The sequence below is a fragment of the Bos grunniens genome, chromosome 2, assembly GCF_055505025.1.
Source record: "Bos grunniens cultivar Pamir isolate PY7600 chromosome 2, Bosgru_T2T1.0, whole genome shotgun sequence".
NCBI classification, from domain to species: domain Eukaryota; kingdom Metazoa; phylum Chordata; class Mammalia; order Artiodactyla; family Bovidae; genus Bos; species Bos grunniens.
Window position 1 is genome coordinate 4,388,536 of NC_141166.1, and position 25,120 is coordinate 4,413,655.

Genomic DNA, 25,120 nt, shown 5'->3' on the forward strand with positions numbered 1-25,120 from the left:
GAATTTTCATTATTTGTACCTAAATGTTATTAGATAAATCACCTATAGGTTTGCAAAAGGAAAAAATTGTCAAATAATAAACTGCATACAACATAATAAAAAAAAGACGATGATAAGTGCCATGCAGGGAAAAAAATGGCGCCTTATGGAATTAAAATTGTGATAAAATACACAGAACCTAAAATTCACCATCTTAACCATTTGAAGTACATAGTTCAGCGGCATTAAGTATGTGTATAATGTTGTGCAACCACCACCATCCATCTTCTTAACTCTTTTCATCTTGTAAAACTGAAACTCTGCACCCTTTAAACATTAATTCCTCATTCTCCCTCCCTCAGACTCTGGCCACCATTCTACTTTCTGTCTCTAGGATGTTGATTACTCTTAAGTATCTCATATAAGTGGAATCATACCGTCTTTGTCTTTTTGTGACTGACTTATTTCAGAATTTCCTTCCTGTTTAAGGCTGAATATCATTGCATGGTGCCATATTTTATTTGTTCATTGACTCGTCTGTGGTCACTTGGATTGTTTCCATGTTTTAGTGATTGTAAAGAATGCTGCTATCATCCTGGCTGTACAAATATCTCTTTGAGACTCTGCTTTCAATTCTTTGGGACACATACCTGGAAGGAAATTTCTGGGTCATTTAGTAACTCTACTTTTAATTTTATTAAAAGTAGATATTAAGTAGATATTAAGAAGAGGTGGCAGGAATACGCAGAAGTACTGTACAAAAAAGATCTTCATGACCAAGATAATCACAGTAGTGTGATCACTCACCTAGAGCCAGACATCCTGGAATGTGAAGTCAAGTGGGCCTTAGAAAGCATCACTATGAACAAAGCTAGTGGAGGTGATGGAATTCCAGTTGAGCTATTTCAAATCCTGAAAGATGATGCTGTGAAAGTGCTGCACTCAATATGCCAGCAAACTTGGAAAACTCAGCAGTGGCCACAGGACTGGAAAAGGTCAGTTTTCATTCCAATCCCAAAGAAAGGCAATGCCAAAGAATGCTCAAACTACTGCACAATTGCACTCATCTCACACGCCAGTAAAGTAACCCTCAAAATTCTCCAAGCCAGGCTTCAACAATACGTGAACCATGAACTTCCAGATGTTCAAGCTGGATTGAGAAAAGGCAGAGGAACCAGAGATCAAATTGCCAACATCCACTGGATCATCGAAAAAGCAAGAGAGTTCCAGAAAACCATCTATTTCTGCTTTATTGACTATGCCAAAGCCTTTGACTGTGTGGATCACAATCAACTGTGGAAAATTCTGAAAGAGATGGGAATACCAGACCACCTGACCTGCCTCTTGAGAAACCTATATGCAGGTCAGGAAGCAACAGTTAGAACTAGACATGGAGCAACAGACTGGTTCCAAATAGGAAAAGGAGTACGTCAAGGCTGTATATTGTCGCCCTGCTTATTTAACTTCTATGCAGAGTAAATCACGAGAAAGGCTGGGCTGGAAGAAGCACCAGCTGGAATCAAGATTGCTGGGAGAAATATCAATCACCTCAGATATGCAGATGACATCACCCTTATGGCAGAAAGTGAAGAGGAACTAAAGAGCCTTTTGATGAAAGTGAAAGAGGAGAGTGAAAAAGTTGGCTTAAAGCTCAATATTCAGAAAACCAAGATCATGGCATCTGGTGCCATCACTTCATGGGAAATAGATGGGGAAACAGTGCAAACAGTGTCAGACTTTATTGTTTTGGGCTCCAAAATCACTGCAGATGGTGACTGCAGCCATGAAATTAAAAGACGCTTACTTCTTGAAAGGAAAGTTATGACCAACCTAGATAGCATTTTCAAAAGCAGAGACATTACTTTGCCAACAAAGGTTAATCTAGTCAAGGCTATGGTTTTTCCAGTGGTCACGTATGGATGTGAGAGTTGGACTGTGAAGAAGGCTGAGCACCGAAGAATTGATGTTTTTGAACTGTGGTGTTGGAGAAGACTCTTGAGAGTCCCTTGGACTGCAAGGAGATCCAACCAGTCCATTCTGAAGGAGATCAGCCCTGGGATTTCTTTGGAAGGACTGATGCTAAAGCTGAAACTGCAGTACTTTGGCCACCTCATGCGAAGAGTTGACTCATTGGAAAAGACCCTGATGCTAGGAGGGATTGAGGGCAGGAGGAGAAGGGGATGACAGAGGATGAGATGGCTGGATGGCATCACTGACTCGATGGACGTGAGTCTGAGTGAACTCTGGAAGTTGGTGATGGACAGGGAGGCCTGGCGTGCTGCGATTCATGGGGTGGCAAAGAGTCGGACACAACTGAGCAACTGAACTGAACTGAACTTTTAGTTTTTAAGGGGTTGCCGTACACAGTTTCCCACAGCAGCTGTACCATTTTACGTTCCTACCAGCAGTGCACAAAGTTCCAAGCTCTCCAAGCTACTCTTAAAGATTCAGCCAAGGCACCTCCTCTTTCAGAAGGCCTTCAGTAATCTCTTCATCCTGGGATGGGTTCCTTTAAGGGGCTTATACAGTGTTTACTGAGCAATTATTAAGTACTAGGCTCTGAACTCGGCACTTGAAACACGATTGTGGAAGAGATGGTTTCTGCTCTCAAGGCACCCCCTGTCCCATTGCTGATGAACATGTGGAGAGGATGGAACTCAAGACTGAGTTCTATGGCAAACCCTTAGAGAGCCCACCAGGCAGAGAGCAGCCGAGAGTCAGGGTGGGCAGAAGGAATGGGGAAGACCACCACGGCAAAGTCAAACACATGTTCAGTCTGTGGGTGTGGCCACTTCTCAACCCCAGAGCCAGGACTGCTAGATCTTTTAAGCAGAAGCTGGAAATCTGGATCTCAGGCTGAGATCTAATGTTTATACATCAGCTATTAACTCCATTTTTTAAAAGGAACTCTATAAGACAAGCAAAGCATTTCCAAGGGTTACATACTGCCCTGGGCTGAAACTATATAACCAAAGATCCAATTCGACTCATCAGTTACTGGTAATATGAGGTTGTAACTCTAAATCAGCTTTCGCTTCTCCATCTGGTCTATAAGGAAATCATGTGACACTTTGATGGTGTCCTGGGAAAATCCCAATTACTATGTCTTTATTGGGTTTCAACCTCTTTGTGTAATGGAAAATTCTTGGACTTAAGTGACAGGACAGGCTTAAGAGTCTGGTTCTACTTTTTACTAGGTGTGACCTTGGGCAAACTAACATCTGCCCCTCAGTTTCCTTACTGACAGAATGGAATCGCTGTACCCCCACACGATTTTGTGAGGGTTAATGCATGAATTGGAGAAGACAATGGCAACCCACTCCAGTGCTATTGCCTGGAAAATCCCATGGATGGTTTCCCTGATAGCTCAGTTGGTAAAGAATCCGCCTGCAATGCAGGAGACCCTGGTTCAATTCCTGGGTCGGGAAGATCCCCTGGAGAAGGGATAGGCTACCCACTCCAGTATTCTTGGTCTTCCCTTGTGGCTCAGTTGGTAAAGAATCCATCTGCAATGCAGGAGACCTGGATTTGATCCCTGGGTTGGGAAGATTCCCTGGAGAAGGGAAAGGCTACCCACTCCAGTATTCTGGCCTGGAGAATTCCATGGACTGTATAGTCCTTGGGGTTGCAAAGAGTCGGACGCAACTGAGCGACTTTCACTTTCACTTTCAAGGTCATGAACACCAAACTTGTCTTTTGCTTGTGGCACTATGGAAACTCACTGATACTGAGTTCTTCTCTTCTTTCTTCCTGAGCTGTTGGCCTTGTCATTTCTTCCAACAGGAATTACCAAAGTGGACAGTGTGTGTGATGAGTTCTATTACCTTGCAGAGACAGGCAAATGTCCTGTAGAAGGAGCAATCAGGGGAAACTTCCTGGAGGAGGAAGACTCAATGTAGACTTTCTGGCAGTGAGTCCCGGGCAATCCTATTCTATGTGCCAGCTTCCTTGGGGGGCATCAAATAGTTTGATGAGACTAGGGGTGTTTCAGCCACCCAGGGCCTCAGGGCAAGACAGTATCTGGGTGTCAACGGCTGTCCAGGTCTTTGACCCTGGGCAAGACTTCATGAGACAGACACGCCAAGTGCCCAGCATGCTTACGGGGTTTTAATTCATTCCACAGACATGTCTTGTGGACCCTACCATGGGTTACATCTTGTTCTGAGTGCTGGGGTCAGAAACTAACCAGAGAAGAATCTTGCATTCAAAAGTCTCCACTTGAAGTGTTTTGAGTGTTTTAATGCTGAAGCATGAATGATTGGTTCCATTACCAGAGATGGGGAGGTGGGAGGGGCTGAGTCATGGGGGACACAGTGAGTTTAGTTTTGGGGTTCCTGCAGGACATTATATAAATATAATTTATATATAAATAGAAACCAATATAATATTATTTATATAATTATAAAATATATTTAATAATTATATTTTAAAGTGTGGGCTTGGGGAGTGTGATGAGAATGAAGCTAGAGCCAGAGGAGTCATGCATTTACTCAACAAAGCTACCTAAGCACCTACTATGTGCCAGATGCTGGGGGTGCAGAAATGAAGCAGACCCAGAATGTACCTTCGTGGGGCTCTCAGTTTAGTGGAAAGACATAACAGCAATAATATTTATAGCAGTTATGATCAGTAAATACCTCCTAGATGCCAGGCACTGTGCTGAATCCCTCTGCCTGTCTCATCTCATCAAATCACAATTATAAAATGAAGTTGCTCCTGTTATTGTCCTGTTTTACAGATGGTAAAACTGAGACCTCAGGAGGTCAGGCGACATGAGTAGTCAGAGGTGACGTTCAGTTTTCAAGACTTCTCTGTCTGATGGGCAGCTCAGGCTCTTTGACCTGACATTGTCCTTTCTCCTCTGTGAATTCAGTCATTTGCACTCCACTCAATGGCACTCCACTCCAGTACTCTTGCCTGGAAAATCCCATGGATGGAGGAGCCTGGAAGGCTGCAGTCCATGGGGTCGCTGAGGGTCGGACATGACTGAGCGACTTCACTTTCATGCGCTGGAGAAGGAAATGGCAACCCACTCCAGTGTTCTTGCCTGGAGAATCCCAGAGACGGGGGAGCCTGGTGGGCTGCCGTCTATGGGGTTGCACAGAGTCGGACACAACTGAAGTGACTTAGCAGCAGGGTTACTGTTGTGTGAGAGTTAGTGCCAGATGCTTCACGGCCAGGGATTTTTGGGACAGTTCAGTTCAGTTCAGTTGCTCAGTCGTGTCCGACTCTTTGCGACGCCATGGACTGCAGCACTCCAGGCCTCCCTGTCCATCACCAAATCCAGGAGTTTACTCAAACTCATGTCCGTAGAGTTGGTGATGCCATCCAACCATCTCATCCTCTGTTGTCCCCTTCTCCTCCTGCCTTCAATCTTTCCCAGCATCAGGGTCTTTTCTAATGAGTTAGTTTTTCACATCAGGTGACCAAAATATTGGAGTTTCAGCTTCAGCATCAGTCCTTCCAACGAATATTCAGGACTGACTTCCTTTAGGATGGACTGATTGTATCTCCTTGCAGACCAAGGGACTCTCAAGAGTCTTCTCCAACACCACAGCTCAAAAGCATCAATTCTTTGATGCTCAGCTTTCTTTATACATCTGTGTATAAATATGACCTTAATCCCTGTACAGGGATAACCCACCCTGTGAGAGAGGTAGAGAGGGGAGAGCAAGTCCTTTGAAAACATCTGCATTTGAGGGTTAACAGAGACAGGGGGTGAGCCGCAGGAGGGCAGAGGGCACACTGTGGCTTCTTGAAGACCAGAGGGAATGAGTTTCAAGTAGGAGGAGGTGGTCAGTGGGATGGAGTATTTGGGAGAAGCCCAAGCTTGGGCTAGACCAGGTTTGGGGGGACCCTTGGCTGCTGTCTTAGGGATGCAACAGAATGCAGGTGCAAGGGGTTCAGAAGGGAGGAGGTGATGGGCAAGAAGAGGTGTCTCTGTCCTGAGTTTTGGTTTTTAGGAGAAAAAGAAAGCTGGAGAGAGGTCGGCAGAAGCAAGGGACGTTTTCTTTTTCGGGGGTGGGGTGGGGCTTCCTTTCGTTTGGTTTGGAGTGAAGAGGCTGGTGTACACCTGTAGGCAGAGGGAGGAAAAGAGGCAGAAAAAGAAATGTGAAAGAACAGAGAGGACGTTTCCCACGGAAGGTAATGCCCTTGGACACACTGTATTTATTTATATTTCCCAACCAGAAGGGAGGCTCCTGGGGGCTGGGTGTCTGTCTTATTCACAGTGGGTCTCCAGCAACAATCTGGCAGGGAGTAGACACTCAATAAATACCTTCCATATTGAGATGAGTTTGCGGGGTTCCAGGGCATGGTGCTGGTTTTGTCTAGGTCCTGGGAAGAGAAGGGTTCATGAGGGTCCACGGAGGGGCTTTCTTTCTGATGCTGCTGTCATGGTGGGAGAGAGAGAGGAAAGAGTCAAGGGCGGAGGGAGGAAGGAGCTCACATCTTCTCAGTAAAGTGTGTGTGTGTACGTGTGTGGGCAGGGGGATGTCAGGGAAAAATGGGCTATTGCTGGAGAAGAACCTTGACCATGAGTGGCCTCCATGTCTGTCCTGAAAGCCATCCAGACCCCCGACTTTGGGTCAGGAAATAGCTGCCTCTCTACACAGAGAGGGAAAAAAATCCCCAGGGGTCTTGAGGGGTGGAGTAAGGTTTCCTGTGTGTTACTAGGAAGCCTGGAGTTGACGCAGGCAGTGTGGGAAGTGGGCAGGGAGGCCCTTAAAACCAGCTGGGCCCAGTTCCTGCCTCCGCTCCAGCCCGAGGCCAGAGAGAAGGTGTCGCTGGTGAGGAGCCTCCTTGGGGGCTGCTTGGCCCGAGGCGGTGGGGGAGGGCACTCAGAGGGAGGGGCTGTGAGAGGGCGAGTGGCCTCCCCCAGGCGTCGGAAGGTCCCAGCAGCACTATCTGTGTAGCGGGGGCTTAGCGCTGATGGTCCTTGTCAGGTGAGAGGCAGGAACGGGCTGGGGGCAGGATCCTGGGAGCAGGGAGGCTGCTGCCCGTGGACTTGGAGAACCCGTCCCCTCGGTGACCCAGCCGCTTCCTGGCCCCCACGTGTCCATGCTTCTGTCAGGCTGTCTCCTCTCTCCGCATTTCTCATTACCGCAGCCTCTGCTCCACTCCACAATTATCTCTTGGCTTCGCTCATTCTCCTCCGTGGTTGCTTGATAAAAATAGTCAACCCCACGTCCTCCTCCTGGAGCCTGGGCTTCACGGATGGTCCACTTTTCCAGCCTTTGCCACTTTCTCCGTGAAGCATCTTTTGCGAGTGTTCAGAGCCCTCTGTGTGGGGCCTGGTACAGCTCCCTCAATGCCGAGCCATGTCCCAAGATGTTCGGATGTGCAGCTAGGATCTTGGCTTTCTTCAAGTATGTTGAAGCCCACGGATCAGGAGATGGTTGCATTTGAGAGACAGTTTGTTACAGTTTCCGAGAGAGGTGGACACACTGCACCTTGCAGGGCCACAGGGGAAGCACCAGGGTTTTCTCAGGAGGCAGAAGAAATGAGGGAAAACCTGGCCTGGGTGGTGTGGAGAAGGCAAGACAGGGCAGGGTAAGCAGTTGAGGACTGGCCAGCTTGCACACTTTCAGCAGACTTCAAGCTGTAGGGGTGATCCCTGGTGGTCTGGTCCTGGCCCTGGGGTGATTCAGGCCAGGGGATATAGTAGCTCAGAGTGTGAGAGTGACATAGAGGAGGTGGTTGGACAAGGGAGTTTAGGATCTGTTGGTCTGCATTTCAAAGCCTTGTTCACAGAAAAGCCTTTTGCTTTATCTAAGAATCAGCTAGTCTTGGAGGGGCTGAGCCTAGCAAGGTCCCCAAGATGTCAAAGCATCATGAAATACAGAAAATGAGCAAGATGATTAATACACAGAGGCTGCTTGGAAGCAGTGGAGGAGGGTCAGTCAAAGGATAGAGTCATGGTCCCAGGCTGAATCCTTGGGCATCTCACTTCCCCTTCCTGAGGCTCCATTTCTTCATCTGCAAAATCAGTAGTGGGTATTCTCTCACTCAACAAATGACTGTTAGAGGGTAGACCATGCCAGCAGCTTTGACAGTCCCCACTCATTGGAGCCACTGGCAGGTTTAAGGGGACATGGACGGTGTCTGGAATGTCTTAGTTGCCCGGTACATGGCAGCTGGCGTCCACTTTCTATCACAGCCCCAGGAAGCAGTGAGGAAGATTGGCCTGGAAGGTAGGGTCCAGGGTCATCTTTTTTGGCTGTTTAGAGCTCTCAGAGCAGAAGCTGTGGGTGGACAGAACCCCCAGGAATGTTCCTGGAACTCAGAGGAGCTTCTGGACTAAAGCTGGCCCACAGAGGCCAGCCCAGCAGCTGGGAGCCCTCGGAGATGGAGGTTGTATGTTTGGAGCCAGGCCTTGGGAGGTGCCAGGGGCTTGGGGCAGAGGGCCAGCAGAGTGATCACTGAACTGAGAGATCAGAGAAGGCAGGGCGTCAGAGTCGAATCCCAGCAGACTCCAGGCCAGCCAAGCAGCTCTGGGTGAACAAGGGCTTTGGGATCGAAGGAGGAAAGGGAAGCAGACAGCCATCAGCAAGAAGCTCTTAAGAGGCAAGTTAGAATCCATCACCAGCCCAAGACACGAGGAATTTCCCTTGCCTCCCGGCGTGACGTTTATGGACTCTGGGTTAGGGATTCATGTATTTGCCAAAGGGAGATGCTGGGGAGGGAAGCTGGGGTCTCCAGGCCCATGGGGCAGAGCTTGTGAAGGACCCCGATCCTCTCAGCTCAAAGGAGAACACACCCCTCTGGGCAGGGAGGATGTGTGGAGCAGTGAGGGGTGCGCCAGGCCTGGGTTTGAACCCCGCCTCCAGTTTTTGCCAGCTGTGTGACTCCTGGCAGGTGGTTTCAACTCTCTGAGTCTCTGTTTCTTTTTCTTCTTCTGTTCAATTTGTTTATTATTTATTTGGCGGAGTCAAGTCTTGGCTGCGGGACGTGCAATCCTCATTGGGTCATGTGAGATCTTTCACTGTGTCACACGGACCGTCTAGTCCTGGTGCTCAGGCTTAGTTGCTCCACAACGTATGGGTCTTAGTTCCCCAACCAGGAATTGAACTCAAGTCGCTTGCATTGCAAGGTGGATTCTTAACCCCTGGGCCACCAGGAAAGTCCCTGAGTCTCCATTTCTTTACTAGCAAAATGGGAACTGTTGGGGAGGAAGAAATTCTCTTCTACCCAACCTAGAAGTTCTTCTGGTTGGTCTAAGGATCAAATCAGCATCAGACAGACTAACAGACGAAATGAAACAAAAATTTTGTAACATGTATACATGGGAGAGATCCAGGAAAACAGAGACTCACCAAAATGGCCCAAACCCTTACCGTAAATAACCATCTTCAGCGAGAAAGACCAAAGAGGATGTTGTGTGTAGTGGTTTGGGACTTCAAAGGGGAAGAAGGCAAAGTTGGAAAGGCAAATGTTTGGCGTCCAAATGTTTGCCGGGCCTGCGGAGAACCGTGGAACACAGGTGGACTCTGATCCCTAGGCCCCATCAAGTTCCCCCACCACACCTATTCCCGGATTTCTTGCACATGTCTCTGCTGATAGCTCTATGCCTGGAACAGACTCTTTATCTAAATTCTTGAGGCAGCCAAGGGGGAAGTAAAAAGAAACCTTCTGCTTCTTAAAAATAACCAGCCTAAATTAATCCCTACACCAAAGAGACACGTTTTGGGGTACACATTTTTCTCCCTTAGAACAATGATACTTACCCTTCATAACTGTTGTGCACAGCCAGGGCTGACTTATTTTTTAGGTAGACACAGTGCCTGGGGCCTATGAAACTGCTTTAATTTTTTTTTTTTTAAAGAAGCAGAACTTCTTAACATTTTATTTTATTTTTTTACTTTCTTGGCTGCACTGTATGATGTGGGATCTTAGTTCCCCGACCAGGGATCAAACCCATGCCCCTTTCACTGGAAGCTCAGAGTCTTCAACACTGGATTTCTAGGGAAGTCCTAAGAATATTTCAATTTTAAATTCTTTTAAAGTCAGGAGAAAAAAATAAATATAATATCATGAATGTAGAAGAGTGAATCCAGTCTGGATTGCATTTGTTTTTATACCAACACAGCCATAAAATATAATTGGAAAACAATTTTCAAGGAGGAACAATTGGGTTTGGGGCATTTCTGATGGGAAAATTCTCTCCCATCTCTATGGGGACAACACCCCACGGGTGCCCCTTCTCCTCCCAGAGATCTCCTGGGTCAACTCCTTGAGGTTTTTGCCTCATCTTTTCAAGCTTCAGTTGCCTGTTTACTGCCCAGCATGAGAGGGTGGGGCCTAGTGGGCCACGGAGCAGCCCTCCTTAGCCAGGAGCGGGGTCTGAATAGGCCATGAGGACCTCTGCTGATTGGCATGTCATGGGCTGTGTTTTCTTTTCCAGAACCCTGGAGATGAAGGGCCTCCTCATGCTGGCTTGGTTCCTGGCTTGTAGTAAGTGCTTGCTCTGAGAGCCCTGAACTTGTGGACAGTAAGGTAGTGGGAAGGAGACCAGTCACAGAGGGCCTGGAGACTTGATTCTGAATCTTGGCTCTGCCCTGAACATGTCAGTTTCAGCGAGAGCCTTCACCTCTCTGAGCCTCTGTTTCCTCATCCTTGACACAGGATAATTGCTGACGGGCCAGGCTGGGGCAGGATCCCAGGAGGAGATATGAATAGATGGTGCTATGTGGAGGATATGGGGCTTGTAGATGTGGGAGGCAGATATTTTACTTTGATGCCAAATAAAAAGAAAAATAAAGCTATCAGAAAACAAGACTCTTATAGCAATACTCCATTCCACGATCCTGGACATTCTCTGCTCAGGCCTGTCCAGGTTTTCTGCACACCCCACCTGCTCCCACCTCCCACCTAGAGGTGACAGCCCAGTGTAGGGGAGCTCGGCTTTAGGTCTCTCCTACAACCCCTACATGACCTACATTACCAAGCACACAGCCTCTGACAGGCTGTCCTGTTGATGCCTTTCCAGATCCCTAGAGACTGCAGGAGGAGCGGGAGGCCAGGTGCAGGGAGAGGGCCTCCGGCACACTGCAAAACCCTGGGCAAGGCACCCTCCCCTCTGAGCTGCAGTTTCCTATCTGTGAGATGAGGGAGCTGGCTTCAGAGATCCCTGCAGGTCCCACGCTGTTCTAGGATTCTGTGCCTCCTGCTTCAAGTAGTATTCGTTTCAGGGAGGGAGGGGTGTGTCATCAGGAGAGAAAGGAAGTGCCTTCTGCCTACTGCATACGGATACCATATTCATTATCCCCAATATTCCTTGGTCACTCACTATGTGTCTGTCACTGTGTTTGGAAAGTACATACCTTACCTTGTTTCAACCCTCATGGTGTCTCCAAAAGGTAGGCATTCATTGTAGGGCCCCCATTTTGCAGATGAGGAAACTGAGGCTCTGAGAGATGAAGTGATACTCTGCATTAGCGATAGAGCCGGGACCTGAACCCAGTGGCTCATTCTCCACATCCAGACTTCTAACCCCTCCTCTACACTGTTTGCCTTCAATTTTCTCATTCCTCTCTCACGAGTGGGAAGGATAAAAAAGGGTCATCTTGGTCCCTCCAAGCCCCAAGGTGAAAGAAAGGGTGGGAGCATGCGGGAAAGTGGGAGCAGGCATGCCTGGGTTTCATCCGGGGACATGGCTGTCTTTCAGGTGTGCCTGCTGTCCCAGGGAGCTTGCTGGACCTGAAGTCGATGATTGAGAAGGTGACTGGAAAGCCCGCCCTGAAGTACTATGGCTTCTACGGCTGTTACTGTGGCTGGGGGGGTCATGGCACCCCCATGGATGGGACTGATTGGTGAGCCAATGGTCATAACTTCCCTTTAGGCTCCAGGCTCTGTTCCCACATGATCTCATTTAATTCAATATCAATTCTGAAATATGAGCGTTTAAGCACCATTTTATAGATAAGAAAACGGGGTCTTAAAGAGGTTAACTGACTTGCCCAAGATGTATCCAGTAACTTCCAGAATCTCAGTGGCTAATGTATCAGTTGACTTACCACTACATAAAAAAAGACCCCCAAATGTAGTCACTTAAAACAATGACAACCATTTATTTGGCTAAGGTTCTGCCACTTGGGCAAGGCTTGGTGGGATGACTTGTCTCTGCTCCACCTGGCTTCAGCTTGGGCAGCCCCGCTGAGGCGGGGTGATCCAATTTCTAGAAGGTTCACTCCTAAGGCTGGCAAGTTGTTGCTGCCTACTGGCTGGGAATTTAGTTGAGACTATGGGCCAGGGGCCTCAGTTCCTCTCCCTTAAGCCTCTCTAAGGCTGTATGGACTTCCCCACAGCCCGGTGACTCTTGGGTTCCCAGGGGGAGTGGTCTGGAGCTGCATGACCAGAGAGCATGGCATTTTTATGATTCAGCCTCTGAAACGCTATTGCATCACTTCTGCTGTTCTCTTGGTCTAGGCAGTCACAACGGCTTTAAGATGGAGACGGCCTAGTTTCCACTTCTTGATTGGGAAGTGGCAGTGTTCTAGAAGAACATGTGAGGTGGGAGAGATTGCTCTTTGCAAAATACAACCTGCAGGGTTACCAATTCTTATACAGCTAAACATGTATAATGAGATGGGATGTTTCCACAAGTGAAGGGCACATGGAGTGGGAGTTTACAGACCAGACAAGCAGTGACAGGAAGCTAGAATGTTCTATGTGATTATGGATTAGAGTTGAGACTTCAGTAGAAACTCCTGGCTAGCTTAGTACAGGAGCTTCCCCGGTGGCTCAACAGTAAAAGAAGTCACCTGCAATGCAGGAGATGTGGGTTCAACTCCTGGGTTGGGAAGATCGCTGGAGGAGGAAATGGCAACTTACTCCAGCATTCTTGCCTGGGAAATCCCATGGCCAGAGAAGCCTGGCAGGCTACATTCCATGGAGCCTCGAAAGAGTTGGACATGACTTAGCAACTAAACATAAAATTTAATATAGATGCAGATGATTACATGTAGAAATATGTAAATATATGTGTGTATCCATGGGTCAGTACACACACACATGTGTTTTGCTCTGTCAGCTGAAAGGCCCTAAAAGAAACAATGCTCCAGAAGCAGCAAGCAACGCCCAGCGCCCACACCTGGTTCCCAATACTTTTCTCCAAGAGAGGAGCCCGGGCTTCTTGGATGGATGACGGATCCAAGGAGTTGGGCAGGAAGTATGCAAGATGAACCAGAGCTTTTTGTAGTGCCCCAAAGTAAGGAACTGCTAAGTCACTTCAGTCGTGTCTGACTCCGTGCGACCCCATAGACGGCCGCCCACCAGGCTCCCCCGTCCCCGGGATCCTCCAGGCAAGAACACCGGAGTGGGCTGCCATTTCCTTCTCCAATGCATGAAAGTGAAAAGTGAAAAGGACGTCGCTCAGTCATGTCCGACCCTCAGCCACCCCATGGACTGCAGCCTACCAGGCTCCTCCGTCCATGGGATTTTCCAGGCAGAAGTACTGGAGTGGGGTGCCATTGCCTTCTCCGAAAGTAAGGAAAGCCTTGAACAAAATAAACCTAAACCAAACCCCACATTGATGAGAGTATGTCAAAGAGCATAGGAACCGAACAAGGGTGCTCCCAGTGGCCAAAACGGGGGCAACATAGGCTGCAAAATACACCCATAACCCGTCTTGAGAAAAGCATCAGCAAAGTCCCAGTAGGAGAGCACCCTACAAAAGACTTGACTGCCATTCCTCCAAACTGTCAAGGTCATCAAAAACAAGGAAGGTGTGACAAAAATGCCATGACCAGGAGGAGCCTAAAGAGGCAGGACAACCGCGTGTGATACGGTGTCTGTACCTGATACCGGAATGCAAAAGGACATTTGGGTAAACACTGAGGAAATAAAAAAAACAAAAAACAAAACTATGGACTTCAACAATTAAGGACCCAACAGTGATATGTTATTATTTAGTTAATGCTTATTTAATCATTTGTCAATATTGGTTTGTTGGGCTTCCCTGGTGGCTCAGTAGAAAAGAGTCCGCCTGCTAATGCAGGGAACGTAGGTTCGATTCCTGGGTCGGGAAGATCCCCTGGATAAGGAAAGGGCAACCCACTCCAGTATTCTTGCCTGAGAAATCCCTCAGGCAGAGGAGCTTAGTGCTACTGTCCATGGGGTTGCAAAAGAGTTGGGTATGACTTAGTGACTAAACAACAACCAGCAAATTCATTTGTTCACTGTAACAAATGTATTATACTCATGAAAGATGTTGATAATAGGGGAAACTAGTGTGGGGTAGAAGGGGGCATTTGGTACAATCTTCTCAATTTTTCTGTAAATCTAAAAAAACATACAGTTGTCCATGCCTATCATCCTTGAAGTTTAGTTTTTGCTCACTTAACTATGTGAATCACGTATCAATTCCAGGACCCAGGTTTCTCCTGTCTTGTGGCTCTCCCTATGGCCTCAGAGCCCTTAGCTGGGACATTTCCTTCCTGCTGAGATGGAGAGAGAGAGTGGAGGACCACAGAGTGGGAGGTTTCTATGGGTAGGTCTAGAAGTTCTGTGCATTTCCCTGGCCGACAGGCTGTCTAGTCATGTGACCACACATACCTGCAAAGGAGGCTGGGAAATGTAGTCTCCCCATGGGCCCAGGAGGAGAGAGCCAGCCTGTGAACTGGTACAAGTGTGGGGCAACCCTAATGGAAGGACTTAGCCACTATGAGATTCTTTCTTGATCAGACCTTAACCAACATGGTGGCTTCTGCTCAAGGCACAGATGCCCTTTGCTTGGGATCTGAGGCTCTTGCATCGACAGGTGCTGTTGGAAGCATGACCACTGCTACGCCCAGATGGAGACACAAGACTGTGACGTCTTGACACAGGCCTACAGATACAGTGTTGCGTGGGGCTTCATCATCTGCGGTAAGACTGGGGCCTCCATTCGGGTCACCTGAAGAGCCTGGGTTCCTGCTGTCTCTGAGGTCAGCTGTCCCGAGAGCTCAGCCAGTCTATATCTGGGTGGGCAGAGATGGGGGCAAGAGAGGCAGGATTATTGCAGCTGTGTCTGACCTCCAAGGACAGGTTGAAGGGTCTTAGGCTCAACATGCTGTAGGAGTCAAGTGCTCTGCATATGTCCTTTTGCTTGCTGTGGGTGGGTTTAATGTCCCCATTTTACAGATGAGGAAACAGACTCAAAAAGGATTGCCAAGCACACACAGCTAGAGTTGGGATTCAAGCTCAGGTCCATCTGAGTTCAAAGTTAAATCTGGGGATGGCCTCTCCTCTCTGAGAACTGGAGTTTCTCCAGAGCCAGAGCTGTCTCCACCATCATACTGGGAACTCTGGGGGGTATCTGTGTTCTCCATCAGACTGGAGACTCCCTGAGGGCAGGAGCTGGGTCTCCCTGGGCTCAAACCTCACCCTGGGCTGCTAGTGGCTGTGCCCCTTCCATCCGATGATGCACCCTCAGCATAGAAGCTGGGATCCCTCCTCAGGCTGAGAGTAGGAAGGAGACTGGGGTGTCCACTCAGGCTAGCAGGAAATCTTGCTCCAGGGCCAGCCTGGAGTCAGTGTCACAGAGCGTCTGTTTGCTTTCTCATCCTGCATTTGGCATCCTGTTTGCAGAACACGGGTCCCGCTGCCAGCAGCAGCTCTGCGCATGCGATCAGAAATTCGTCTACTGCCTGAAAAGAAACATGAGGAGCTACAACCCTCTTTATCAATACTTTCCCAACTTCCTCTGCACCTAGTCGCCCTCAGAGAGCTCCTCCTGGGCCAGGAAGCTTGCTCCCCTCACTACAGCATGGAGCTCACCTGCTCTGTTGGGCTTCCCAGGGAGCTTCCAGGTCTGGAGTCTCAATGGTCCCACTGGGCTTGGAGGACCCCCACACCCACACTTCAGCCACCAGCGAGTCCCAGGAGAGTGACTCATGTCACTAGATCAAGAAGGCCAAGGCCTTCTTGCAAGCATACCTGCTCTGGTGCTGAAAGCTCACCCTTGACTCCAGGCCGGCCATGTGTCTCCTCATCCCTGAAGATCAGTCTCATTTCCCCAGGAGGGTGGCTTTCCTGGGATGTGTTAACTTTTCATTCCACAGTCACTGTCAACTTGCAGAGAATTTTTACTCAAGTAGAATCAAAAGTGACTCCCATAATTCTGCTACAGAGATATTAAATAAAATTCCTTTTCAAGACTAACAATAACCACAGATATTTCCCCCACCATGGGGGATTGCCTGCATCTCTTTCTTGGCTGTTGGGGGCAATAGACTCAGTGTTAACCATGCTGTCCCAGAGGATAAAGGTGCAGATTAGTAACTAGAAGGCTTCCTGGGATGGGAAGGATTGGAATGAGTGCCAATCCTTCTCTGGGGTTCATATTAAGCCTCGGGGATCCTCTCGAGCCAAGCACTGGACCTCATTCTCCCTCTGGTGGGTGGGGAGAAGGTGACCGACAACCGTGCCGTGGTGGGCTTCCAGCCAGAGAGCGCCTCATTTGAATGCCAGCTTGGCTTCTCCAGCTGTGTGGTTTCAGGCTCATTACTCAACCTCTCTGATTTCTGGTCTTTTTTTTTAAAGAAATTGTAATGTTTCTTATGATGTAAATTGGGAACCCCAAAGCTATCTTGATGCACCTGGGAATGCTGAGGTTTTCCCAGAATGCTGGAAATGCTGGGATTTCCCAGAACAAGACATTGAAAAATTAGTTTTTTTTAAAATTTATTGTGGGTTTGACCTTTGTTGGCAAAGTGATGTCTCTGCTTTTTAATACGCTGTCTAGGTTAGTCATAGCTTTGGCAACTAGACAACGGATTCTAGTCTGACTTTGCATATATCCTGGGTGCCCTTGGGCAGGCCTCTTGATCTTCCTGATCTCAGCTTTCCAAGTGCAGGTCTGAGAGATCATTTTAATCATGGCCCCCTCCATTGGTGGGTGGTGACATGCGTTTAGAGGGTTGCATCTGGCATGTGCATGTGTGCACAGGCTTGTTGTGCATGCGTGTGTGTGCATGCTCGTGTCAATAAAGCACAAGTCATAAAGTGCTGCTCCAGCACTTTGTGTTTCTATCCTGGGCGTGTACGTGTGAGCAGACTGGGTCCAGGTGTCAGTTTTATAACACTGTACGGTTGCCGTCAAAACCATCTGAGAAACCCTTGTTCACGTGACCGCTCAGGACCCGCCTGGCTCTGAAGCTGCAGATGTCTAAGTGGCTTCCATGTCTTAGCCTTAATTATATGAAACCTCATAAACGCTTCTCCCGTGGGGCTTGATACCTGACTCCCTCATCTTCTCTTCAAATATTAGATCAGGACCAAGCTTCTTTTTTAATACTAAACTTTCATTTTGTATTGAGGTATAGCCGATTAACAATGTGTGACAGTTTCAGGTGGACAGTGAAGGGACTCAGCTGCACATATACATGTATCCACTCTCCCCCACTGTGCGATGCAGCAGGTCCTTTTGTCTGTGGATCGCCAAGCCTGTGCTGGGATCAGTCTCTGAATGTTCAGTAACTACTCAACAAAGGAACAGGACACAAACACAGGTGTGGCACGGGGTTGGAAAACAGAAATCCAAGCCCCTGAGTTTCAATCACGGGGAGCTAGCGTGTAAGGGCTTTGGATCAGACAGGGATGCATAGAGCAGCTTGGTGTGTTTCCTCGCCATGAGCCTTCTGAGCTATGATTTCATTCTCTAAGCCTCGGTTCTCTCAGCTGTCAAATAGCTTATAACACCTTCTCACTAGGTTGTTTTGATATCATATTTGAGGATATGATGCACTTAAATTACCTACTGCAGAGGCTGGCACTCAATCAATGGCATGTGGCATGGGAGAGGACCACTAAACCCAAGCCTAAAAGTTTTGACTCCAAACACAAGCCCTGCGGGCGGAGGTCAGTGTCTAGGGCAGAAGGTGGCCCTCTCCTCATCTTCCCAGGCTGCCTGGTGAAGCTTTTACCACAATGGATGTAGCGATCAGCAATGCTGCTGCTGTGGTGGTCCCATCTGGGGTAGCACCAGCGAGCTCTCTGGAAGGAGTAGCCACAGCTGTGGGAGAGGCAACATCCATGTGGAGCCCCGAACAAGCGGGCCCTGCAGCCCATCCAGGGGCTGTGCGTTCCTGCACACCCAGCCTTTGACTGGGCTGTGCTCTGAGCCTGGAGCACCTGTCCCCACACCCCTCCCACCCTCCAAAGTGAAACTGTTAGTCGCTCAGTCATGTCCAGCTCTGCAATCCCAGGGACTGTAGCCCACCAGGCTCCTCTGCTCATGGGATTCTCCAGTCAAGAATGCTGGAGTGGGTTGCCCTCTCCTTCTCTAAGGGACCTTCCTGACCCAGGGATCAAACCCTGGTCTTCTGCATTGCAGGTGGATTCTTTACCTTCTGAGCCACCAGGGAAGGCCTCCCATCCACCAAGATCCAGCTCACACGCTGACTCCAAGTGACAGCTGTCCCCGCTTCCCCAGCAGAGGGCATCGTTCCTCTTCAGGGTCCCCATAGAGAACCAGTCATTTGTCTTCTTAAACATGGGTCATTAGTTCTTCAGTGCATACTCATGGAGCTCCTGTTTGTGCTGGGCATGGCTGGGCCCAGGGGACACAGAGATACAACAACAACAACAACAACAACAAAAGCATATAAATCTCTTTCACAAGAAGCTAGGTCTAGGGAAAGAGACAAACATACAACGGAGAAACACTCCCCGTGAAGGGGTTAAACCAGGACACATCTAAGCAGGAAGGTAGTGGGCTAAGGCTTCAGGCCAGCCCCCTCCCAACAAGATTCTACTCTGTCTTCACCAGGGCAAACAGAGTACGGACCCTGGACATAAAGGACCCAGACCTCGATGAGGTCACTCAGTCCACCTGCCAATACAGGGGGCCTTGTGACTCTGGCTCAGAGACCACAATTTCACACAACTGCTTCAGGGTAGGAAGGGTTAAGCATTTCATCCCAGTGGGAGAAAGCTCTGCACAGGTGAATCCCATGTCTTCTAAGGCTCCCCTAGGGACTGACAGATAGAAGGGCTGCCTCAGAATCACCTCTGGTTAAAAACACAAATCCCCAAGCTGAATCAGCACTTCTGGTCTGGGAACCAGAAATCTGTATTTATAAATCTCCTCCAGGGTGAAGCATATAGTGGTCAGGTGTGGAGACACTAGGAAGTTGTACAGGTCACAAAAGTTGAGCAAATTCTTACTTGATATACTCACATGTTATCTATGAGAATAGCTGATGTCAGCCACAGAAGCTGGGACAAGCTGTGGTCCTGATTTTATATATTTCTAAATTTGTGACAGGGCCCCCAGGTATGAAGGTACGTTCTAATGAGAACAGAATTGTGAATCACTGCCTTTGTGCCCCGAACACATGTATATCTTGTAACTCTCTCTTTTAATTTAAAAGTTTATTAATTTTTTTCATATTTTATGGTAGGGGAGTCTCTTCCAAAGTGTTACTCACCTCTCTGCCTTTTAAACGTGTTACTTCATTACTGGCAGAGATTCTCTCTGCCCAAGCTTTATCAGGCTCCTCTAAGTCCTTTACTGATGGGATGCTGTCCTTGGACTTTGTCCTCCAGAAGAAGAATCATAAGGCAGTTGAGTGAGAATCCCCGACCCTGGATATCTGATCAGATTTCCCATCCCCAGGTGATGTCTGATCATCCTGGGCTGCCTTCAGCAAGAATCCACGCCCCACCCCCCCTTCCCCATGGTGTTGTCTCTTAGTCACTTTCCATCCATTGACCCCCTCCTCTCCTTGGCCATCAGTCCCCACTTGTCCATGCTGTATTTGGACTTGACTCCAATTCTGTTCCATATATATACTCTTTTTTCCTCTACTGAAATCGTTCTTGATTAAAAATCTGCTTTTTCTGCTTTGACTGCTGGCCAGCTCTGGTTTTCTTTAACAGTTATGGCCTTGAGACTCAAATAGAATCAGATTCATCGACAAACTCCCCCCCCACCCCAACAGACCTTTCACCTAAGACCACAGGGGGCATCTTTGAAGACTTTGTCTTCACTCCTGACTCACTGATTGGGGATCCAATTGTGAGTCTGACTCCTGAGCCAGTGCTTCAGAAATACATCCACTGAAGCCCAGTAAGGACAAATTTTGGTTCCTAAGGTCCTGAGTAAGTTCCAGAAGATTCACTGGAGCTCCGGGCACAAGGACGCTGTGTTGGAGCCTTAGGTGTCTCTGTTCTTAAGTCTACAGGCATTGGTATTAACAGCATAGGAGCTTCTCAGTTGACCGAAAGCTCCGTTTTCAAACCCCTACCGATTATATGCTCTATGAATTTGGCTGTGAGTTTATTGATTGTTTACAATTTATTGAGTGTTTACAGGGAGCTGAAGCGAGTGCCACTGCCCAGCATCACGAGAGAGCATCATACTATTTATACGTCGTTAGTCCAGGAAAAGATCAAAGTATGGTTTCTGTTGAATGCATGTGGCATTCTCAGTACTGTGAAATAAAAAGATTATAAGTTGAACAATTGTGTGTTGGGAACCACGTGTAAAGAAACATGTCTCTAGAAGTTGTGATGTGTATTTGTAAAATGGACTAGCCTGCTGCAGCATGCGAGTATATGACAGGTCACAATTCTCCACTTTATATAGTTTTCTCTGTAAAAGACAGGTGGCTAAAAATTGTAATAAAAAAATGACAATCAGGGGCTTCCTGGTGGCTCCGTGGTGAAGAATCTGCCTGCTGGCACAGGAGACACAGGTTCCACCCCTGATGCAGGAGGACTTCACATTCCGAGGAGCAACTAACCCCATGCACCACAACCGCTGAGCCCATGCTCTAGAGCCCAGGAGCCGCAACTACTGACCCTGCAGGCTGCACCTGCGGAAACCCGTGAGTTTACTGATTGTTTGTTCTCTCACGCCTTGCAGAGAGAAGCCCCCATTTGCCACTGCTAGAGAAAAGCTCACTCAGCAATGAAGACCTAGCACAGCCAAAAGTAAATAAATAAACAAAATTATAAAAATATGACAATAAAACTACTAAAAATAATAAGGGGAACAATGTATGCAAGGAATTAGGATATGTTTTGATAAGGAAAAATATAGAAGGTATGAAGAATGTGTTTTTCTTAAGAAAAAAAGAAAGAATAGTTTTGTCCTAAAGTAAGTTGACCAGTTGTTCCAGAATGAGAAAGAGAGAGAAAAAGAAAGGACAAAACCTAAATGGATGTAGAAAGTTGTGGGTTTGCAAAACATAGATTTTATACATGATCAAGTGAGTAAACTGAATTGATTTACTTATAGTGTTTTTTTAAACTTTGATATCAAAAGTACACTGATACAAAATTAGACTTTGGTTTTCTCTGTGTTAAAAATGACAAAGATTTCTTGGAAGAGAAGAGTGGTTTGCTCTTAATAAAAGATTGCAAAAGGTAATCTGCCTAGGAACCAATATTTTGTCTTATCAGAATAATTTCCTATAGTTTATGTTAACTTTATTATTATGTCCTAGATTATTTAAGAGACTTGGGCTTCTCATTTAAAAAAAAAGAGCTAAAGCTTTGTACATTGTTGACATCCTAGCCTTCTCAAAACCAAATACTAAATGAAATCTTCTTGTTCTCTATCTGAACTTGAGGTTTCCAAGAGGATTCTTGAAAATTCTCAAATGATTTGATCAGTCACCTTGTAAAAAGAGAAATGTTGAACATAATTTAGTTTATGTACCGTGCTAAATTTCATGGAGAGCATTGTCAAACAAGAAGGAATACTTAACCTTCCTGAGTTTATATTTGTATGGGTAAAACATTATTTCATAAGTTGTATGAAATTCCTAGAAATTTCTCAATGTCCTGACTGTGCATGATATGTTCTGATTAAATGTTATCAGTCATGATTTCAATTATTTTAAATGTTAGGTGCCACAGAAATAATAAAATTTCCTTGTCAAATAAATTTATCAACTTTTAAACAATGGCCATTTGAAGCCTCCCCCCCACCCCCCCCGCCTTTTTTTGGTAGTCATTTTTTTTTTATTTACTTTACAATATTGTATTGAAGCCTTTTTTATTCTTGTTTTACTCTGATTCTTTGAAAATATTTGCAATCAGCCACAGGTCTGAATGCTTCATGATGGCATTATTTAAATAACTGAGCCCATGCAGTTGGACTAGGTCGCATAAAACTGCCAACCCAAGGTCAAGCAGAAGAATAATTAATTCAGTTCAGTTCAGTTCAGTCGGTCAGTCATGTCCAACTCTTTGCGACCCCACAGACTGCAGCATGCCAGGCTTCCCTGTCCACCACCAACTCCCAGAACTTACTCAAACTTGTGTCCATCAAGTTGGTGATGCCACCCAACCATCTCATCCTCTATCATTCCCTTCTCCTCCTGCCCTCAATCTTTCCCAGCATCAGGGTCTTTTCAAATGAGTCAGTTCTCATCAGGTGGCCAAAGTAGTGTAGTTTCAGCTTCAGCATCAGTCCTTCCAATGAACACCCAGGACTGATCTCCTATAGGATGGACTGGTTGGATCTCCTTGCAGTCCAAGGGACTCTCAAGGGTCTTCTCCAACACCACAGTTCAAAAATTATTAATTACATGGGGCTCCCATCACTTCATGGGAAATAGATGGGGAAACAGTGGAAACAGTGTCAGACTTTATTTTGGGGGGCTCCAAAATCACTGCAGATGGTGACTGCAGCCATGGAATTAAAAGACGCTTACTCTTTGGAAGAAAAGCTATGACCAACCTAGATAGCATATTGAAAAGCAGAGACATTACTTTGCCAACAAAGGTCCATCTAATCAAGGCTATGGTTTTTCCAGTGGTCTTGTATGGATGCGAGAGTTGGACTGTGAAGAAAGCTGAGCGCCAAAGAATTGATGCTTTTGAACTGTGGTGTTGGAGAAGACTCTTGAGAGTCCCTTGGACTGCAAGGAGATCCCACCAGTCCATTCTGAAGGAGATCAGCCCTGGGATTTCTTTGGAAGGAATGATGCTAAAGCTGAAACTGCAGTATTTTGGCCACCTCATGTAAAGAGTTGACTCATTGGAGAAAACTCATGCTGGAGGGATTGGGGGCAGGAGGAGAAGGGGACGACAGAGGATGAGATGGCTGGATGGCATCACTGACTCAATGGACATGAGTTTGAGTGAACTCCAGGAGCTGGTGATGGACAGGGAGGCCTGGCGTGCTGCGATTCATGGGGTCGCAAAGAGTCGGACACGACTGAGACTGAACTGAACTGAACTGAATGAACTGATGAAGGACGATTATGTTTTTTTGTTTGGAACATTGCTAGTTCTTTAATGTTCTACTGTCCAGACATAAGAAACATTTCCTCTTGTCTCTTAAGTAATCTGTGTTTGTAACATTTTGGTAGATGATTCTTTTGTACACATGATGTTTACTTCTTATCTGAACCCTCAAAAATTCAGAAACGTCTATTGAGCATTCTTATTTCCATGGCAACATTATTTGCATACGTTCAGTAAAAATCTGTCCTCCTTGCAATAGGAAATTATTGGAAACATTGATTATATTTTCAAGACTTTGGCTGGAATGTCATATTTGGCAAGATAGGTGTAAAATCAAGGTATGATTGGACAATTTTAAGGACCTAAGGTTGATTTCATGGAAACAATGCTTACAGCATTTTCTTGCAAAAACTGTCCTGGTACTTGGCTTACAGGACTTCCAACTTTACAGATGGGTGGGAAGGTCACCTCCTGGCAGGCCCAGGAAGCTTAGGGCATCTTGGGAACATCAAGAGGAGAGAAGTTTACTCAAATCTATCGGTATTGCAAGAAAAATCTGGTGGTCCAGTTCTTGGCTTGGGAGGCTTTTAAATGTCTAAAAGTCTTACAAAAGATTCCAGCAAAACAAGCTCAAAAAGATCTGTGTGATCAATTACCATTCTTGCTGCTCTTATGTAAGCAATCATACCAAATATAATGAGACAGAACTTACTTTGTAAACAGGAATAACCTTACTGCGGTGATCTTTGATGAAAAGGGGGATGGTTGTAGAGAGAAATTTTGTGTTTCAATGGAAAACTACAGTACACCCTTGTGAGCCAATATCTGGCTACAGTTATCCAAATTTAAGTTTCCAACTATTCTCCCACCTTCCCAATATGGCATCACTGAGAATAAAGCTGCTCTTTCCCCAAAGCCCTGCAATCTGCAGCTGGAAGACTTGATAGAAGTTTCAGGGAAATCACAACCGTTTACGTGTGGGCAGCCTTCATGCCGGTTGCTGGGTGGGCTATTCAGAAAGTTCACTGGGGCTCTGAGGCCCTCACCAGAGACCCAATCTGAAAACTAAGAAATGTGTTATATTTTCACTGCTGTCCTCAGTCTATCATCTAAAGAGGCTTCCATACTGACATCTAGAAGCCTTCTCAACTGGTTCCCCTCTGGACTCAGAACCTGGGTTTGCAACTGATAATCTTTGCTTTTCTTTTATTTTCATAGAAATTCTCCCACTAAATGCCCAACAGCTCATACTACCCAGCAAATATCCTCTACAACCAAGTCTCAACAGATGATTTAGCTGATCCTATGGTTTTTCCTGTGGTCATGTATGGATGTGAGAGTTGGACTGTGAAGAAGGCTGAGCGCCGAAGAATTGATGCTTTTGAAATGTGGTGTTGGAGAAGACTCTTGAGAGTCCCTTGGACTGCAAGAAGATCCAACCAGTCCATTCTGAAGGAGATCAGCCCTGGGATTTCTTTGGAAGGAATGATGCTAAAGCTGAAACTCCAGTCCTTTGGCCACTTCATGCGAAGAGTTGACTCATTGGAAAAGACTCTGATGCTGGGAGGGATTGGGGGCAGGAGGAGAAGGGGACAACAGAGGATGAGATGGCTGGATGACATCACTGACTCGATGGACGTGAGTCTGAGTGAACTCTGGCAGTTGGTGTTGGACAGGGAGGCCTGGCATGCTGCGATTCATGGGGTGGCAAAGAGTCGGATACGACTGAGCGACTGATCTCTCTCTCTCTCTCTCTCTCTAATGAGGGAAAGGTAACCAAAAAGAAATGGATTTGTATTTTTCAGAGGAAAGAATATCTCATCTTTCCTTGAACAAGGCAGAGAATTGACAAAGATTTTCCATGACCAAACTTTAGTCAAGCTTCCCTGAAAACTTTTTTTTGACTAGACTTCATCCTCAAAAGCAAGAATCCTTTCAAGTAGGTTTAACCAGGACCCCT

General features: G+C 46.8%; 1 protein-coding gene across 2 annotated transcripts; it reads left to right on the top strand.

Moving 5' to 3' along the window:
• The first annotated feature begins 6,669 nt into the window (after positions 1-6,669).
• Positions 6,670-16,130, top strand: PLA2G5 (phospholipase A2 group V). 2 transcript variants are annotated; one of them, XM_086364977.1, is made up of 5 exons: positions 6,670-6,767; positions 10,382-10,431; positions 11,645-11,789; positions 14,738-14,844; positions 15,547-16,130. In XM_086364977.1, exons 2-5 carry the CDS (start codon positions 10,392-10,394, stop codon positions 15,669-15,671), a joined length of 417 nt encoding a protein of 138 aa, XP_086221103.1. In that variant the 5' UTR covers positions 6,670-6,767; positions 10,382-10,391; the 3' UTR covers positions 15,672-16,130. The 2 variants fall into 2 exon arrangements, with proteins under 2 accessions (XP_086221103.1, XP_086221097.1); XM_086364971.1 differs by having other exon boundaries at positions 6,742-6,923.
• The last annotated feature ends 8,990 nt before the right edge of the window (positions 16,131-25,120 follow it).